Source organism: Octopus bimaculoides, chromosome 23 (assembly GCF_046866305.1).
Source record: "Octopus bimaculoides isolate indiv1 chromosome 23, ASM4686630v1, whole genome shotgun sequence".
Taxonomy (NCBI): Eukaryota; Metazoa; Mollusca; class Cephalopoda; order Octopoda; family Octopodidae; genus Octopus; species Octopus bimaculoides.
This window is the reverse complement of record NC_142950.1, coordinates 23526185-23546857: the sequence shown is the minus strand read 5'-3', so window position 1 is coordinate 23546857 and position 20673 is coordinate 23526185. Positions and strand designations below refer to the sequence as shown.

Genomic DNA, 20673 nt, shown 5'->3' with positions numbered 1-20673 from the left:
TTACAATTGTTTGAAATACATATATTTGAGATATATATTTGTCGGATTCATCTGAAACAAGGCATTTTAATATTAAAGACACCAAGCAGTGGGGTTGATATAGACACATCTGTGTATATACCCATGCATATACAGACATATTCATACACTTATATATGCATGTACATGACCACATCATTATACACATACATACAGATATACATGAACATAAGAATATACATCCATGCACCCTGGTACGCGGTTTCAGGTATGGTGTTTACATAAAGAAAGAATGTGATCTTTGTGAGGGGGCGCTGAAAAGTTCCTGGCTTTGAGAAAAAGAAAATACAGGAGGATCAATTAATTATGATTTCATGCAACATATTCCCCTCTCAGATTCACACACTTATTGCAATGGTCCATTAGTTTTTCTAAGCCCTGTAAAAGAACTCAGAAAGTTGGACTTCCAGCCAGGCCTTTCGCAATATCCTTAAAGCTAGGAAGTTTTCAACACCCCCTCGCATATATATGTGTGTGTGTGTGTGTGTGTGTGTATATATGTATATGTGTGTGTGTGTATATATATATACACATGTATGTGTGTATATGTATATGTGTGTGTGTGTGTGTATGTGTGTGTATATATAGATATATATATATATATAAATTAACATTTGAAGGCCATAGTAGGTGGGTAGCCACAAAACACACACCATGCATTCCATTTATTTCCCAGCTCAAAAAGGCAAGCCCCATGCTATGCTTGGGTCAAAGCATAGAAAGTACCTCCTGATATCAGCAGTGGGGCTCGACAGCATATGCCGGTTTACCCCTGCTGCATCATGTTGGTTTTGTATCCCTTTCAGCAACATCAAATTCACTCATCCACCCACAAACACTCTCCAAGTTTTCCTATCATTAATAAACTCTCTTGCCTCTCTCATTCCAACACTTCTAATCACCAAAGCTTTCCTCGCTCCATCCATCCACACAAACCAAGGTCTGCTTCTGGTTCTGCTGCCTGCCACTTCTGCCTTCATCACCCTCCTTACCATCTGCTCCTTATCCATCCACTCCATGTGGCCAAACCACCTCAATATTTGTCTATCCATTCTGGTGCATAGATTTTCTCATTTCTGCTCACCCTTGCACCTCCCCATTCCTCACCCTGTCCATCCATGTCACACCAACCATAGCCCTCAAATATCTCATCTCAAACATCTAGTTACCTCCTTTCCACCTTTCTAATTCCACATCTCTGCACCATATAACATTGTCGGCACAATCACGCCCTCATACACACCTCTTTTCACTTTCATACTCAACCTTTTATCTCTCAGCATACCTTTCACAGCTCCAAGTATCTTACTCCCCCCTCCCTCACTCTATATTCCACCTCCTCAGCCAACCCCCCATCCACCATCACATGTGATCCCAGATACTTAAAAATGCTCACCTCCTGTAACATCTCACCATTTATACTCACATTCATCCTACCAGCCATTCCATCTCTCAAACATATATGTATGTATGCATGCATGTATATAAGTGTGTGTGAGCGTAGATACATATATATATATGCAATTATGTATTTGTTTGTAAGATTCTTGATGTGAAATCATGTGTTGAAACAGATATTGTTATACTTGGGGAAAGTTATATTTTACCAATTAAACATGCACACTACATGTTTGGCATCACTTCAGCCTTATAATTATTATTACAGTTTCTTTATCAAAGCACTTTTGTCACTCATTCTGTAACCTCTTCAATGACTCTCTATCCACATATCCTCCTAGTGTTCTGCTTATCCCATTTGAAACAAGAGGAGACACGTGGGGTGGAGAGCTGCTGAAGGAGTCACAGAATGTGTGACAAAAGAACTTTGACAAAGAAAGGAGTGGCTGTGTGGTGAGTAGCTTGCTTACTAACCACATGGTTCTGGGTTCAGGCCCACTGCGTGGCACCTTGGGCAAGTGTCTTCTACTATAGCCTCGGGCCGACCAAAGCCTTGTGAGTGGATTTGGTAGACAGAAACTGAAAGAAGCCCGTCGTATATATGTATATATATATATATATATATATGTATGTGTGTTTGTGTGTCTGTGTTTGTCTACCCACCATCACTTGACAACCGATGCTGGTGTGTTTAGGTCCCCATAACTTAGCGGTTCGGCAAAAGAGACCGATAGAATAAGTACTAGGCTTACAAAGAATAAGTCCTGGGGTTGATTTGCTCGACTAAAGGCGGTGGTCCAGCATGGTCACAGTCAAATGATTGAAACAAGTAAAAGAGTAAAGAATAATAATAATAAAGCTGAAGTGAAGACCAAATACATAGTGCATGTGGTTAATTGCCAAAATGTGACCATCCCCAAGTATAGCAATATATATGTGTCAATATGTGTGTGTGTGTGTATATATATGACTGACTCTCCCGTCGAAGCCGACATATGAGTGTTCAGTTGAGAAACGACCTGCACAAATGATTTGTTTATAGTGATCAAATGTATGTGTTGTACATTAGCTCACTCTCTCCATCAAAGTGACATTGCCTGAACAAGTGCAGTGTACCATGCATCAGATGTCAAAGTGATCACAGAGCAACATGAAGTGAAGTGTTTTGGTCAAGAGTACAACACACCACACAATCTAGGAATTGAAACCACAATCTCATGATCATGAACGCAACACCCTAACCACGAGGCCATGCACCCTCATATATATATATATATATATATATATATATATATATATATATATATATATATATATATATATATCAGTTGTTGTTGTTGGCACTCCGTCGCTTACAACGTCGAGGTTCCAGTTGATCTGATCAACGGAACAGCCTGCTCATGAAATTAACGTGCAAGTGGCTGAGCACTCCACAGACACGTATACCCTTAACGTAGTTCTCGGGGATATTCAACATGACACAGTGTGACAAGGCTGACCCTTTGAATTACCGGCACGACAGAAACAGGAAGTAAGAGTGAGAGAAAGTTGTGGTGAAAGAGTACAGCAGGGTTCGCCACCATCCCCTGCCGGAGCCTCGTGGAACTTTAGGTGTTTTCGCTCAATAAACACTCACAACGCCCAGTCTGGGAATCGAAACCGCGATCCTATGACCGCGAATCCGCTGCCCTAACCACTGGGCCATTGCGCCTCCACATATATCAGTATCATACATATAAAAGAAAAAAAAAGGCTTCAGTATTAATTTTTTTGTTTATTAAATGATTTTCTTTTTCTTTTTTTTTTCTTTTCTTTTTCATATTGTTGGGCTTGGGGAGTCAGCTGAAATGGAGAACATTCCTGACTTTTCCAGATCAGGCTGACCAAAAACAATCAAGTATAACTGAAAACAGTGGGGGTGAAGTGGGGATGGCAGAGAGGAGGGAAAATAAATAACAAAACACCAGTTTCAAAAGGGGAGGTAACTACCTACCATTTGATGCTCTCCTGGTTGCCTTGAAGTGGGGAAAGGGAAGGATTTTTTTTCTTTTCCTTTTTTCCATGGTTAGGAAAATGGTTCCAGAGACAAAAATAAAAGGTGAAACAAAACAGAGGAAAAACAAAAAAAAAAAAAGAAACATGAAGAGAACAAATATATATATATTTTTTTTGTCTTTTTGAGGCATCAAGAAGTTAACAATATCCAAAAAAGTATGGACTGAATTAACCAAATACTAAGGAAGGAAGGAAGGAAAAAAGAGCTTGGGGTGGAAAATGAAACAGGGTGGTTGAAGTGGGGAAGGGGAAGGTGATTGCAGTGGGTGGGTGAGGGGAAACAACAACAACAACAAAACAAAAAAAAACAAATCAAGAAACAACAGGAAGCAAAGTCAGAGTGATGTGATAAGCAGACAGAGCTGCTGTGTCCTTTCTTTTCTTTGTTGGGAGGGGAGGAAGGGAGGGAGGGATCATGGAGGATGGAAAGGGTAGGGTGGAAAGACGGGGGTGGGGGTGGGTGGCTTTATCACTTGTTAATCTCCATCAGAGAAAATTGCTGAAAGCTACACAAGGCTTTTCTTGTCAGTTTTGTTTTCACCTTGACAAATCACACTGTCCAGTGTATTGTCTAGACATAGCTGTGTGTGTTTGTGTTTGTGTGTGTGTGTGTGTGTGTGTGCGTGTGTGTGTGTTAAACCTGCTTAGATATGCTTATGTGTCGGCACATTTTCTTTCATCTGTATGCAATCTGAATGTGTGGGTATATGTATTATTGTAATTTAACTGTACCTGTATATATGTATGAATAAATATACTTAAATGTATGTGTGTGTGTGTATGCATTTCACCATGTTTTGATAAGTGTGTGTGTGTGTGTCTTTGTTTCTGGTTTATCTGTATGTATTTTTGATGAGTGTTTTTTTCGTTTAGGACTGGATTAATAATTACACATATTTTTGTAAAAAAAATATCTGATGATTATTTCATTGTTTCATTGTACAGCTGTGTGTATGTATGTGTGTATGTAAACTAAAGAACTGGAAAAGTCGCTCGTGTAACAGTCAGCAAATAAGACTAAAAAAACATCAGTGTTCAGATGAAATATCCACCTGAAGGTATTGGATGCCAAGCACCAAATCTGTAGCAATCACCATGGAGACATTAATCAAGAGTACATACAATATACTCTTTCCAAATAGCAGTCTGTCTTCTTTTAAATAACATGTGAATTAAAATTTCAAGAGAAGTTTCTTTGTTTATGATTTTTTCATTTTCTTTGTCTTTCATCTTTTTCAAAAGGAAATGGTTTGTTTTGTATATTGGTTGCAGATGTGTAAGAGTACAAAGGTATGAGCCAATAAATTAGTGGTATACATACATGTAATTTGTATGTGATCAAGTGCATGTGTATATATGTATGTGTATGCACACATATATATATATCATTTGTTTGTGTGTGTGTATGTGTTAAAGTGTGGTTTTAAATGTGTACATGTATGTCAATTCTTGGTACACCAATGTTATCTTCTATGTGTATGCAAGTGGAATACCCTGTTGTAGCAACTAAGTCACAATGCTGACACACAAAGAATCAACTACTTTGCAAGTGGAAACTGTCCAGCCCAGTTTTACTTCATCACAGCCACGTGCTCCACGCGGTTCGTTGTCAACAAGTTTGAGTTGCTGTGTGTTGCCAGCAGATTTGTCGGTGTCCTCAACACAGGCAGCACTCCTGGAGACAATGTAAGTCTTTTGTTTTTTAGGAAATTGCAACTAATTTACTATGGGTGCTATCGCTTGGATAACAGGCGTCGATATTCTGACATAATATAATCGAAAATCTGCAGGAAGTAGTCACAATTCTTCCAAGACATTACGATAACAAATATTAACAATGTGGTACTTAATATTCGGGCTCTGAAAGAAAGAAATTGAAAATCAATAAATAAATAAATAAATAAATAAACATGAGATATATGAGGGAGATAGATTAATTAGGTAAAAACAGAGGAGATCCATGACAGAATGGATGACAGCTCAGAGAGATGAGACATCAAAGTATTACAACTAGCACTTGCAAGCTACATGTACTAAACTGAGAAAAACTCTCCCCACCCCCTACTAGAGAGACTGAAGAGGGAGGAGGATAATCTGCTATCAAGGACAGTTCACATGGCCAATGATTGGGACAATGATATAAGGACTATGAGATTGGGTATAGCAAGACAGGAAGGTAATACCTAAAGGAGATGTAACATCTGTGGTGGAATATTCAACATGCAACATGAAGATTCACTAAGGTAAATCAAAACGTTAGTAGTAACTACAGCAATGCAATGTACCTGATACTACTCAGGGATCTATCTCTAAAGGTATTGGAACAGCTTGTCAGTTGAAGGGGGACTATGGCTAGGAGGCAAAGCACAATACCCAAGATCTTTTAGCTCAACTTGCTCATAGCACATGAAGGGTGGGTGAATCTAAAAGCTTAGACGGTTTCAAGAGGAAAGATCTCTTGGGTCTTCATTGTCAAAAAATTAACATGTCTACCTGCCAATGAGTACATTGACATGAATTTGCAACCAGCAACAGATGGGCTCAGTTAGATGAGGATCTAAGCATCATCTTGAGCAGTAATCTGACAGGAGAAGCAAGCAGAAAGATGAGGACCATTGTGTAAGTTGTTTATCAGGCATGCCAAGATACCTTTGACATGAAGGAGGGAAAAACTGGGAAGTTACCTTGTCCCAATAGAAGGTGGCATCAGATCACAGAACTGAAGAATGAGCTAAAACAGCTGAAGAAAAGATGGAAAGAAGCAGATGAAGATAGTAGTATTAAACCAGCTGAGCTCAGAATTATGGAAAAAATTGCAGCAGTTTTGCAGGACAGTGATAAAAGGGAAAAGCCAGAGAGAGAAAAAGAGATGATGTGACGAAAGCAGAGGAAGGTCTTTTTTAACAACTAATTCTGGTTCACAGTTGATTTCCTTGGAAAGCTGGTCTGTTCTAAAGAAGAGTTGAAGAGCAGAGTGGCAGTGGTCTATGGTGACTCCAAGAGAGACATTCCACTGGCTAACTGTCCTTTCCAATTGCCACATGTCCCTTTCAACATAGCAGATTTCACACTCAATGAAGTAAGTGCTATATTGGCAATAGCTTGGGCATGAACTGCTCCAGGATGATCTGGTATTATGTAGAAGATCTACAAAATCTTCCCACCACTTCTGAGGAGGTTAGTAAAATGGGAAATCTGGAAGAAAACACACGAATAAGCCCTGGACAGTTCAGAATGGATGTTTTGGTATGGGAGAAAATAACTCAGCAAGACTTCAAGATATCTTTGTGTCAGATGTCAAAGAGTTCTTTTGGTCTTTCAATGTCAAAAGATTAACATATCTACTCGCCAATGAGCACAATGAAATAAGTGTCCTGAAAGGAGAAGTACTTAAGGTACTCTGAATGCTTTAAACATAAATCAACAATCAGCCAGAATATGAAGAAAACAATGAGGAACAGCATCACACTCTCGCTAGTATAGTTAGATCTTACCAAAGACCGTGGAGGCGCAATGGCCCAGTGGTTAGAGCAGCAGACTTGCGGTCGTACAATTGCGGTTTCGATTCCCAGACCGGGCGTTGTGAGTGTTTACTGAGCGAAAACACGTAAAGCTCCACGAGGCTCCGGCAGGGGATGGTGGCGAACCCTGCTGTACTCTTTCACCACAACTTTCTCTCACTCTTACTTCCTGTTTCTGTTGTGTTTGTAATTCAAAGGGTCAGCCTTGTCACAGTCTGTGTCACGCTGAATCTCCCCGAGAACTACGTTAAGGGTACACGTGTCTGTGGAGTGCTCAGCCAGTTGCACGTTAATTTCACGAGCAGGCTGTTCCGTTGATCGGATCAACTGGAACCCTTGACGTCATAAGCGACGGAATGCCAACAACAACAAAACACCAAAGACCACCCAAATGTGTCCCACCAGCTCATCTCAAGTGCATCAAAGTACTATCAAGTACCAATAGCTGTAGTCAAGGAGATCAACTGTGACCTTCACAGAAGGTGAAGTTCACTATGAGAAATTTCCCAACCACATGATAGAGACTTGCAAAAGGCATTATGGCAGAGAACATAATATCTGGTCCTGTTTATGGCTCTCAAGATCCTACTACAAGAAGTGGGAGGAAAGCAGTCTAAAGAACGGAAATAAGGACTAATGATGATACAAAGCATCCAGTCTGTAGGACATTCATGGATGATATAACAGTTATCTAAGCCAGGGGTTTTCAAACTTTTTGACTTTATATTTCAGGCTTTACCTTATAAACACTTATGAAATTTATACATAAATATTTGCTTAAAATAACATATATTTTTACATTTATTTATTTAACAGTATTTAACAAAATAGGTTTATTGTCAATTAAAAGATTTCGATTAAAAAACATATATAAAATCAAATTGCCCATAAAAAGTATTTGCTGTCCACGGACCCCCTGTCTTGTCCTTGCGGACCACAGTTTGAAAACCCCTGATCTAAGCATCTTTGATATTTATTTCACCCATTGTTTGCTGGGTGATGTCATTGCTAATTACACTACAGAGCACTTGCTATTCCATCTTCTCAAAGAGGTTAGTCTACATTACACTGTAAAAAGCATAGGGCTGATTTCTCAGTTTCTCTGATGTATATATTCCTCCCTGGACAGAACAATCTTTTAATCAGGAGTCCAACACCCTAACCACTATGCCAATGCACCCCCTCAAATTAGCTATTACAAATTGTCTCTAATTTTTACTGTACTATTTTATCTCAATAAGATAAGTCATCAGTCACTTAACGCTAGGAGGGGTAGGCTGTTCTACCAATGCTAGCAATAAATGACTGACGACAATGCAGTCAAAACAACAGAAAAAACATTTATAGTACTTAAATTCAGTTCTAAGCTTAAGGCAAGAAATAATCCAATGAAATTAAATTTCCATAACATTTACGTTAAACCTTAGCAGCAGTGGAGTCACAATTCTTCTCATGATATTTCAACTATTGCAATTAAAATTCCTACATGTTTAATCAAAAGTTGTTAGTTACTATGGTGACAACACCATCTATCTATCTATCTTTCACACATGCACACACACACACACACACACTCTCTCTCTCTCTCTCTCTCCCTCTCTCAACAACAACTTTTTCTCCTCCCCTTCTTCCCTCACTCTAATACATGTGACGAACAGATAGACAGATGGAGATCAGCTTCTCTTTTATAAAATGAGAGGAAAGCGTCTATGGCTTGAAAGGCAAAGTACCTTGTTGTAAGGAATGGAGCCACTAGATTAGCTGCTGTTGACACAAACACCAAGATCACAGCCAAGATTGCGAGGACAACATTGATTAGTTTCGTAAGCAATGTGCGGAATGTTACATTTTCCACCATCTCCATGGAGATCAGCTGTTGCTGTTGTTGTTGTTGAACCTCCATTTTGGAAATCTGTAAAAAAGAAAAAAAAAGATTATTTCATTCATTAGCAAACAATAACAAAAAAGAAAAGCAAATGTACAAAACAGAAATTTTCACTGGAATTTGTAAAAAACTAAAAATAGTCTGCTTTTCAATGAAATTAATTTGGAAATAAAAACAAAAGAGTTCTTTTAGATTCAAAAACAATCTTGATTCAGCAGACCTATGATTAAAAGCACTTCAACTCTGACCATCCAATCTCTTTTTCTAGAAACAGTGTATCTAGAAAGATATTATCCAATGTATCTCCCTCTCTTTTAAGATAACAGAGTGGATTTGTCTGCAATTTCTAGCATGTAAAATGACCACAAAGAGGTCCAGTCATATAACCCTCTAGCTGTGATGTTTTTGTTTAGTTTAAGATTGGTCATATTTGAGTAGACATGGTCAAAGACTTTCTATCCATGGCCATTACAACTCTTTAAGACGTGTCCACATTATCTAATTCTTTCTTACCTGTTTTTAAAGACAGTTGTGACTTAAGGGAGATTTGGCTGCTATTTTTAGCAGAATGAGTTTTCCACCATTTTTTACCAGTGAACTCCTTTGATTTCTATTTCACTCCACTGTACCCTCATAGCCATTTGATGTTTAAAAGAACTCTATCATATTTTTATAATTAAATATTATTAGCAATTGTATTTAAGAAATAGTTAAAATATTGTATGTATTGTATAACTATTTATTGCATATAAATTTTAACAACAAAATCTTACACGAACCCCCAAGGACCATATGGACCCCAACCATTTTTTACCTATAGCTCCCTTTAATTACCACTTTACTCAGATGGACACCACTTGCCATTTGATGTTTTTAAAATCCTATCACATTTTTATTACTCTTTACTCTTTTGTACAGAAGCCAAAGAAGGACTCACAGTTTTCTCGTAGTTACTGTGTTGATATTTATAAAGAAAAAAAGAGAACTTACTCGAGTTTGGCAGTTGTCTAGCAAGTCATGTAAGTCACGGGTACGTTCTTCTAGCTGATATTCTAACTTTTCTTCCATGCTACTGATTTCCTGAAAATGTGTAATTCATAAAATAATATTGAAAATACAGCATACAAGTAGTGTAAGTGATTTAGGGAAGGTAAACTCAAAAAAGAAAGTGTCATTGTCATTGTTTTTATGTTCACTTTTCCATCCAAGCCTGCATGGTTGGATGGAATTTATTGGAGCAGATTTTCAACAGTTGGATGCCCTTCCAGTCACCAACCCTCCTGTTTGCAAGCACGGTAATATTTCCTCATAGCCAGACATGTTTGTGCAGAATACTGGAAATGAATGACATTGCATGTATAACAGTGCCATTCATTTACAACTGCCATGCAATATCATGAAAAAGAGACATAATCATATATACATTCACACTCAAACACACATATAAACTTGTATACACACACACACACACACACATGCACACATACACATATAATAGTTTTCTATTAGTTTCTGTCTGCCAAATCCACCTGTAAGGCTTTGGTTGGTCCACAACAATGGTAGAAAACACTTATCCAAGGTGCCACACAGTAGGGCTGAACCTGAAACCATGTGGCTGGGAAGCAAACTTCTTATCCAGAGAGCCATGCCTGTGCCCAACACAAATTTGATATTTAAGAGTGGACTGCTCTATCAAAAAATGGGACAATATTTGGTTATTAAAATGATAATTCTTACAAGACTAGCCATATTTTCTTCTCTTTGGAAATTGCTTGAGGGTTCTCAATAGAATTCTAAAGAGAAACATGATGAGTCTTGTAAGATCCACAATTTTAATATTATGATGATGATGATACACACACACACACACGGGAGCCAGTGTGACTGTGTGAATATGGTGATCATTTTGTGAAGATGATCTCAAGTTCTATCTAACAGCATGACACTTTGGGCAAATGGCTTCTGCTCAAGCCTCAAACTGACCAATTCCTTAAAAGTGGATTTGATAGAAAGAAACTGTATATGAGCCTGTCATATGTGCAGAAGTTTATATTTCTGCATTTTGCACAGAAAGCATTGAGTTAAAAACAGTGACATCTGTTGACATTCCCTGTCAATAAATCATCCAACAGCTCTGTGCTTTTGAAGGTGAATGGTTTATAAAGTCCTGTACTTAAAAAAAAACAGGTCATGTTTAGGAACAGGAAGGGTATCTGGCTCTAAGACAACGCTCCAATAATATCTTCTTCTGGCCTATATTAACACAGAAAAAACAAATACACACACACACACAACACCATTAACAGCCAATGATTCCTATAGTAAAATCTATATATACTGATGGGGTAGAATGTAACTTCCCCACCCATAATGGAGTAAGCATTACTGATGAGCATTAAATTTCATGTGAAATTAGCATGCCATTGCAGTGGGGAGGTTGTCTCCCCTATCAGTAAATAGAAAATGTGCTTTCTGTGGCTAAAGAGTTCTTTGACTCTTATTTCTAGCAATGCTGGTGCTCACTGCACCCTTAATCACATTTTAGTGATGGTGAATTATTTCTGTTTTGGTTTTGAATTGCATCTAGCCACCTTAATTATTGAACCATACTCAATGACTGGCACCTGCGCCAGTGGAGCATTAACAGCACTGTCCGAACGTGTTCATTGCCAGAGCAGCTGTCTGGCTTCCGTGCTAGTGGCCTGTAAATAGCACCATTTGAGTGTAATCATTACCAGCGTCGCCTTCTAGCACTTGTGCTGATGGCACATTAGAAAATCATTCAAGCGAGGTTGTTACCAGTGCTGCTGGACTGGCTCCCGTGCAGGTGGCACGTAAAAAACACCTTTTCGAGTGTGGCCATTGCCAGTACCGTGTGACTGGCCCTTGTGCCAGTGGCATGTAAAAGCACCCACTACACTCTTGGAGTGGTTGGCATTAGGAAGGGCATCAAGCTGTAGAAACTCTGCCAGATCAGATTGGAGTCTGGTGCAGCCTTCTGGCTTGCTAGTCCTCAGTCAAATCGTCCAACCCATGCTAGCATGGAAAGCGGACATTAAACAATGATGATGATATATAGAACGAGAGAGAAATACTGAAGATTTGTCTCTGCCATCTCATGATATTGCTGGAACTTATTCCTTTACTATAAATGTTGAAGACATCTCTGACAGATTAACAAACTCTATTGAATGTATTTCTAATCTCTGTGTTATCACATTAGTGAAAACTTGTTTCTCATAGATCTAAAAATTTTTTTACAAATCTAGTAAGGCAGGGTGTCTGCAGTTGTTCAGCTATAAACAGCTGCCAAATCATCCTCAATTAACAACCTATTGTCATACAAAAATTAAAAAGCAAAAGCAAAAACAGAGATTTGCTTTTCATCTTTGCACGAGAGGGAGTTCAATAAAAACATCTATATTCTTCCCACTAAAGTGGAGGCTTTGTGCTTATATTAGAAAACATTATCATCAAGGATTATGGTGGATCAGCAGTGTTGGTAGATGTTTCAGTGTTTGCTCCAGCTTTTTAGCTTCAAGCTCAATTCCCATGTCGACTTTCCTTTCATCCTTTGGGGATTGATGATAAAACACAAGTCAAATACTAAGGTCAATTTAATCAACTCGAACCCGCCTCACAAATTTCTGGCCTTCTGCCAGTGTAAGATATCATTAGCACCATGATGAAACTCAAGGCTAATTTCAAGTTATATAATCTCATGTAGAGTGGAGGCGCAATGGCCCAGTGATTAAGGCAGCGGACTCGCAGTCATAGGATCGCGGTTTCGATTCCCAGACCGGGCGTTGTGAGTGTTTATTGAGCAAAAACACCTAGAGCTCCACGAGGCTCCGGCAGGGGATGGTGGCGAACCCTGCTGTACTCTTTCACCACAACTTTCTCTCACTCTTACTTCCTGTTTCTGTTGTGCCTGTAATTCAAAGGGCCAGCTTTGTTACACTGTGTCATGCTGAATCTCCCCGAGAACTACGTTAAGGGTACACGTGTCTGTGGAGTGCTCAGTCACTTGCACGTTAATTTCACGAGCAGGCTGTTCCGTTGATCGGATCAACCAGAAAGCTCGTCATCGTAAGTGATGGAGTGCCAACAACAACAATCTCATGTAGTAATTAGAACATTTTGCAACATTTATCTTTTATCTATTAACTTTTACTTGTTTCAGTCATTAGACTGTGACCATGCTGGAGTACTGCCTTGAAGAATTTTTTAGTTGAATGGATCAACCCCAGTACTTAAATTTTTTTAAGCCTAGTAATCTATTTTATCAATCTATTTTTTGCTGAACTCCTAAGTTATAGGAACATAACCAAACCAACACCAGTTGTCAAGTTGTGGTGTGGAACACAGACACAAACACACACACACACACACACACACACACACACACACACACACATATATATATATATATATATATACACACACACACAACAGGCATCTTTCAGTTTCTGCCTACGAAATCCACTCACAAGGCTTTGGTCAGCCTAAGGCTATGAGGCTATAGTAGAAGACATTTGCCCAAGGTGCCATAGAGTGGGACTGAACCCATAACCATGAGGTTGGGAAGCACACACAGCCACACCTACACCTTTAGAATAAGAATTTGATATCATTTTCCAGCTGATATATTCTTACATTCCTTTATTTTTGGGGTTTTTTTCTTCCCCTAATTTCAGTTATTGGACTGTAGCCATGCTGGGACACTGTCTTCTAAGGTATAGTTCATTAGATTGGCCCCTGTAATGATTTTTATCAACTTTGAAAGAATGAACCGGACTCAGAAAATATAGGGATGTAACTAGACACCACAAGTTATTTTGCCTGATGTCCAACTGACTTTTATCATCTATCCATCTTCAAAATAAATACCTATTTTAATCTGAAAACAAACTTTAGTGAAAAACAGTTTTATCTAACAAGTATTAAATGAGGCTAGAGTGACAGAGACAGACAAACAGGGAGAGAAAAGAGATATCTACATTAATACATTTGTCTCATGAGTAGTGATCAGTTTTACCTGTTTTATATTTGTCATCTCATTTTGGTGCAGTTCTGTGAGATCATTTAACTGTTCTTCTAGCCGTTCACTTCGATATCGTTCTTCTTCTAGCAGACTGCGTAGATCACTTAAATCTTGATGTAAATTGTTCTAAAGTAAAATAAAGAGAAAATAAAGTGGTTATTTAGATGTTGTTCCTTGGAAGATAGCAAAATAATGTATGTGGCAAGGTAATTTGTTGCTGGGGGACACTAAGAAATTTTGTTAGATTAGCCTTTTGACTAATTGTGCACATCAGCCAGTGGCTTTTGAAAGAAAGAAGAGAAAAACTTTAATAACACTATGTAACAAAAACATTTTTTTTTATTGTCACTGTTATTTCCTATTTGCTTCTATCTAGAAATCAAAGGAAATGACTACTATTCCCTTCAAACTTTGCTTTTGTCACCTGGACATCAATATTTTAAAACTGACCTATTTTCCATTACATCTCAGGCAGATTCAGTGCTGAGTTGTTGAAGCAGGAATATCATTATAGGAAATATTCTGTTCAATATCACAGATTTGCTTGTCACTTGCTTGACCATAACCACTTGAGCATGTCTTTTAGCAGCTAACAATACACACATCTCTCACCGTGAGCAGGGCTAGTAGGACAGCAATCCTAGCCATGTGTTGAGAGGGATTCTTTGTGGTTTGAATAAATGTAACAAAAGCCAAGTTTGAAGGAAATATTAGCCATTTTTCATACTTTTTAAGGGCAAGCAAATAGAAAATTACAGTTGCTACCCAAGGACAAAAAATTTGTTACACAGTGTAATCAATGATGCTAAAGTGAATCAACTTCCATTGGTGCTTTTTTTAAATATTTTGATTCAAAGTATGTGATGACTGAGGAGGTATTGTTCAGAGACACTTCGAGTAAGATTAATGAATCTACATGTGAGTGACACCAGTACTTTTGTAGTCTTTCAGTATGATAAAGAGTGAAATTTCAGTGAGGCATTTGTCTTGGATACTATGTTTTGTAGATATCTGTTGTTCTTCTGTATTGGTTTCATTGTATGATTTGCTGCTGGTAGTATATGTCTATATTTACCTTGTAAGGGTCAAATTCGTCTATGATTCGCTGTACTTTCTCTTGGAGTTTCTCAATAGTTCTGCGATTAGCATCATGTTGCTCAAACAATTGGTAAGTCTCAATGTTAAATGGGGAAGGCTGATTGATTACAGTGGGGATCTGCATTGATGTCGGTGGCAAAGAGGTCTGTTGTTGCTGTGCCATGTTCTGTGAAGCTGAATGTGGACTACTCTGGGCACCAAATCCTGAACCAGATGTTATGCTCGAGTTATCATCTTCAGAACCATATTTGAAGCTGAAATACACAGAAATAGTAATTAAGAAGTGTCACAATAGAAGAGAGAGAGAATCACTTAGGCTTCCACATACAGGGACTAAATAAACTTTTTCAATATGTATGTTTTGTGATTGTGTATGTGAAACAGTGTGATGTACAAGTGAGTATGAAAACCTGACCAATATGGAGAAAACTTATAATGTTATACCAAACTCGTGAACATAGTTGCAACAACTGACTGCAAATAATGCAAGAGAGAGAGAGAGAGAGAGAGAAAGAGCATGTGTGTGTGAGTCCCCGTGTCCCCAATACATTTATATCATGTGTTTCAGCTTAATGCTATTGAAGGCAGAATCATTAGCATGCCAGGCACAATGCTTAGCGGCATTTTATCCGTCTTTACATTTAAATTCTGTCGAGGTCAACTTTACCTTTCATCCTTTCAGATTCAATTAAATAAGTACCTGGGGTCAATGTAATCAACTTAACCCCTTCGCCGAAATTGCTGACCTTGTGCCAAAATTTGAAACCAATATCTGAATGCTCTTGAGACCATATTTCTAATGAAGTGTCTACATTTTTTCAATTAACTGTGGAAACAATCAAAAATTTGGAGAATCACTTAGGCTTCCACATACAGGGACTAAATAAACTTTTTCAATATGTATGTTTTGTGATTGTGTATGTGAAACAGTGTGATGTACAGGTGAGTATGAAAACCTGACCAATATGATTATTATGTAAGATAACTTTGTTTGGAATAAAACAAATCATAATCTGATCCAACGATTTGATGCATATGTGACCACCTCCCCTTAATGCATCTCCTTTATAGTTGACATCCATGCATAAATCAGTACACACACACGTGTTCATATTATCGTCGTCATCATCAGTTTATATCCATTTTTCTATCCTGTCATTAATTCATTTACATTTGCACTAACAATTGATGTAACGTCTTGTCAACAAATCATCTGCTTGCTTCATGGCTTCAATGATGTGTAAAATAAGAGATCTGTTACTTGAAAAATAGATTAAGGTCACCAACAAGAAGGGCATCTGGGTGTAAAACAATGCCTCAATGATATAGCCATCTAAGCTATGCTAGCATGGAGAAATGGGCATAAAATGAATAATATAAACATGCACATTGCTTCTCCAAAGAGAAGAAATGGTTTTAACCTTTGTAACTGAGGAGGTTTAATTTGGAGTGGTAGATTTAATCTGTTACTAAGCTTAATACCCAACACTACCACCAGGTTATTCAACACACACACACACACTAAGTATACAGTCTGAGGAGAACACTTAATATCTTCATATATAGTGTCATCTAGAAGTAAACCAAAAGTTGTAGTTTCTTCTGTCTCCTCTCTAGTCTTGATACACACACACACACATAGCTGGATATATGGATGGATTGACGGACAGACAGACAGATATAGCTTAGGCATACACTTGCGGAATGTAACACATTTTAATTCAACTAACTTTAATCTTCACAATAGTACTTGACAAATAATCAACATTAAGCTTGTAAATTCAGAGCTGTAACATTAGCCTACATTGTAAACTAGAGAAGTGAGTTCCTCCTCTGACAAAGACATTAAAAAACTGAAGTGTGTTGTTGGATGGAGCCAGAAATATGAGCAAAGAAAGGAATATCTGGAGAAATGTACAAGTAAATCCAAAATTTTAGAATTTGACAATAATGACAATAAAGAGACAGATTTAAGAATTAAAATAATATAGTTAAAAATGTTTTTAAAATACCTCAGAAGATTGTGCATGTATCTGAAACTCTTTGATAACTTCATGCAAGCAGTGAGAGATAAGGCCAACTCAGGTTATGAATGAAAAAGCGAAGCAAACCAACTGAATCCACTTTGTGTGATTTTACAATTAATGAAGAGAAGTTGATTCATTTTTATTAGATGATGATCTCATAACAAAACAAGACATGTAAAGACCAAAAACAAACAAAACACCCAACTCTATCAATGCCAAGCTCTTGAGAAAGGGGGAAAAAATATATAACTTAAAATAGTAAACATATTGGATGTATCTGATTATACAAGATTTTTTTTTAAACAGAAAGAAAATAACACCACCCTCAAATGTTTACTAGATATACAGCTGGTGACAGAAGTGTCAATTAGTATCTGAAATAACTTGTCATCTACTTCACAGATGATTTTAATTCTAATTCCATCTATATATATCCAAGCAACAGACAGATTAAACAAACTGCTTATAACAAATAACAGTAAAAAAAGAAAGCAAAGCAGAAACACTATAAAAAGAGTAATGAGCTAACATCAAACACGTGTTTGTTTTCAATGAAGCTAGATATTGGTTGATTATTATGTAATCAACAAACCAGAGAGTTAGATAGACATTATGGGTTATCTATACATCATCATCATTATCATAATCATCATCATTTAGTGTCCTCTTTCTATGCTGGCATGGGTTGGACAGTTTGACATGGATCATCCAGACTCCAACTGTCTGTTGTGGCATGGTTTCTATGGTTGGATGTCCTTCCTAATGCCAATCACTTAACAGAGTTTGCTTGGTTTCTACAGCTGGATGCCTTTCCTATGCCAACCACTCTACAAAGTGTACTGAGTGTTTTTTATGTGGCACCATCATTGAATAATACTAGCTTCAGATTTTGGCAGAAGGCCAATAATTTCGGGGGAGAACATAAGTTGATTACTTGACCCAGTGCTCAACTGGTACTTATTTTATCAACCCCAAAAGGATGAAAGACAAAGTCAACCATGGCAGAATTTAAGCCCAGAAGGTAAAGATGGACAAAATGCCACTAAACATTTTATCTGGCACAGTGACAATTTTGCCAGCTCACCATTGAGGGTGAAAATAACCAGAGCTGGATGTTAGTTTATAACAAGATTATTAATTGAAACAACTGGAATAAAATAGGACTGATCAAATGCTATCAAATACAAAGAACTAGAGTATGGCTATCAAGTGACATTTAATGTAATAAAAATGTAATAAAAAAAAACAGCTCTTCCACAAAGAGATGTGTGAAAGATAATTATATTTCTGTTTACACACAGCAAAGACAATAAGGTGTATGGTAAACCTTAATTCAGCTGGGAAGCTTAGGGTTGTTGTTTTTAAGAATAACTGGATGGAGCTCTGACCACAGTCATCTTGCTTCAACGAACTTGTATTTTTCCAGCCATTGTGCATCTAGGACCACATTAGCCAATGTGAAATTTTAAAAATTGTTACATGTAATTTGAGAGAGATTTTTGCAGTCATTTTTAGCAAGTATAATGACAATTTAGAGGCAAATGTGTTTAGCCTCAGGTCAGCCTATATCTGGCAGACATATGGTAAATATTGGTTAGTCATGGCTATCCAGTAGCCATGAGTAACCAACATTTTTCCTGGCATTGCATACATAGGACTGCATTACCTAATGTTCCCTTTATAAAATCAATAAGATACAATCAGTTTTCTGCTATTTCTAGGAGGTAGAGTAACCATAGAGAGGTTGGTTATTTATTTGGCTCCAGGTCAGCCTTCAATTAGCAGGCTTATGATAAAAGTCATTACATATTGGATAGTCAAGGCTGGAATATCTTTTACCATAGGTCTGCCTGATATGGGCTGACCTGGGGCTAAACAAGTCCACCTCTAAGTTGTCATTGTACTTGCTAGAAATGACTACAAAATCTCTATGAAATTAATCATCCCATATTTTTCATGGCATTATGTACCCAGGAGTATGTTACGTAATTTTCCCTTTTTAAAAACTACACTAGGAAGTGATTTGAAAATTTTTGCTTTCCCCTCTGATGTAGAAGCCCCTTCCTCAACCCAAAATATCTGACTGTTGTTATATTTGTAAGAAGAGTGGACAGAAAATAGGTCCATAGACTCTAGAAGTCATACTGAAGCAGACAAAAGGAGGACTGAAGATAAGAGAGGGTTAATGATGTTTTGTCCATGAAATGTTTGGAGATCAATTTCAAGAGGAAGCCAGAGGTAATGTTGTTGTTATTGTTGTTTGCCCTTCCTCCATCTTGATCCCGATCAAACAAACCTATCTATGACTGAAGGAATGACATCCATGACTGTGCTATATTTCGAGAGAGACGTGGTTTATCTCAGACTACATCGCATGAGGTTAGTTGTCTGAAAAATGATTAATCTTATCAATCAAATATTAAAGTTATGTTCCTATTGTAAAGTTAAGCCAACAACTGATAAATTAATTAGGTGGGGGCAAGGAACTAAGTTGATTTCCTCCTTATTAGGTAGAGCAATATTATTGTTAATGTTGCTATTATCTGAAGTGATTGTCCTGATCATAAATATCAAGTATATGAGGGAAGGGCTTCATTGTTTTATGGTTAGTCAGCAGGTGGGGTAATGCCTATGACCTTCAAAGGTCCATTAACAGAAATGAGAGTGAGATGATTTATGTTCAATTTGAATATAAGTGTCTAAATGAACATTTCTAACAAAAATATAAGTGGTTGGAGGATTCCAGTGAATTGACACTTTGGGGAGAAAGATTGATTAAGTGGTTAGCATGGGGCTTCAGTAAGGAGCAGGTATGCAGCTAGCAAGATCAAAAGAACAAAGGCCTTTGTAGTAGTAAAACATTGAGGAGACAGCATGTTTGTAGGCCAGATATTACAATGTATTGTTGAGAAGACCATTAGCAAAGAAGTCAGCTGGGCACCTTCTTTCAGCTTCTTGAAATAAGATTACACTTTCCTACAGCTATCTTCAGGTCATTTTCCTACAGCATCATTTGCAATGTTTTATTTCCTCAATAAAAAACAAAACAGCTAAGGAAGATTGTTGGCACTCCGTCGCTTATGACGTCGAGGGTTCCAGTTGATCCGATCAACGGAACAGCCTGCTCGTGAAATTAACATGCAAGTGGCTGAGCACTCCACAGACACGTGTACCCTTAACGTAGTTCTCGGGGAGATTCAGCGTGATACAGTGTGACAAGGCTGACCCTTTGAATTACAAGCACAACAGAAACAGGAAGTAAGAGTGAGAGAAAGTTGTGGTGAAAGAGTACAGCAGGGTTCGCCACCATCCCCTGCCAGAGCCTCATGGAACTTTAGGTGTTTTCGCTCAATGAACACTCACAACGCCCGGCCTGGGAATCAAAACCGCGATCCTCTGACCGCGAGTTCGCTGCCCTAACCACTGGGCCATTGCGCCTCCACTTAAAGAAGATAAACCAAGGTATAAAGGATGCAATAATTAGAAATCTCCAACTGCTCTGATTACACTTTGGTCTTTTTAGTCTTTTACTTGTTTCAGTCCTTTGAATGCAGCCATGCTGGAGCACCGCCTTTAGTCAAGCAAATCGACCCCAGGACTTATTCT

The 20673-nt window shown here is 37.9% G+C and overlaps 1 protein-coding gene across 29 annotated transcripts in view; it reads right to left on the bottom strand.

The window, feature by feature from the left end:
• Positions 1–3343: 3343 nt before the first annotated feature.
• The window catches only part of LOC106876966 (transmembrane and coiled-coil domains protein 1), a 307482-nt gene continuing 290152 nt past the window's right edge, over positions 3344–20673 (bottom strand). For all 29 annotated transcript variants that reach the window (XM_089340109.1, XM_089340122.1, XM_089340096.1 and 26 more), the window contains 5 exons: positions 15018–15294; positions 13937–14068; positions 9889–9978; positions 8744–8925; positions 3344–5352 (listed from right to left, as the gene is read on the bottom strand). In XM_089340109.1, coding sequence (XP_089196235.1) covers positions 5226–5352; positions 8744–8925; positions 9889–9978; positions 13937–14068; positions 15018–15294 — 808 coding nt within the window. In that variant the 3' untranslated portion in view covers positions 3344–5225. The remainder of the gene's footprint in view (positions 5353–8743; positions 8926–9888; positions 9979–13936; positions 14069–15017; positions 15295–20673) is intronic.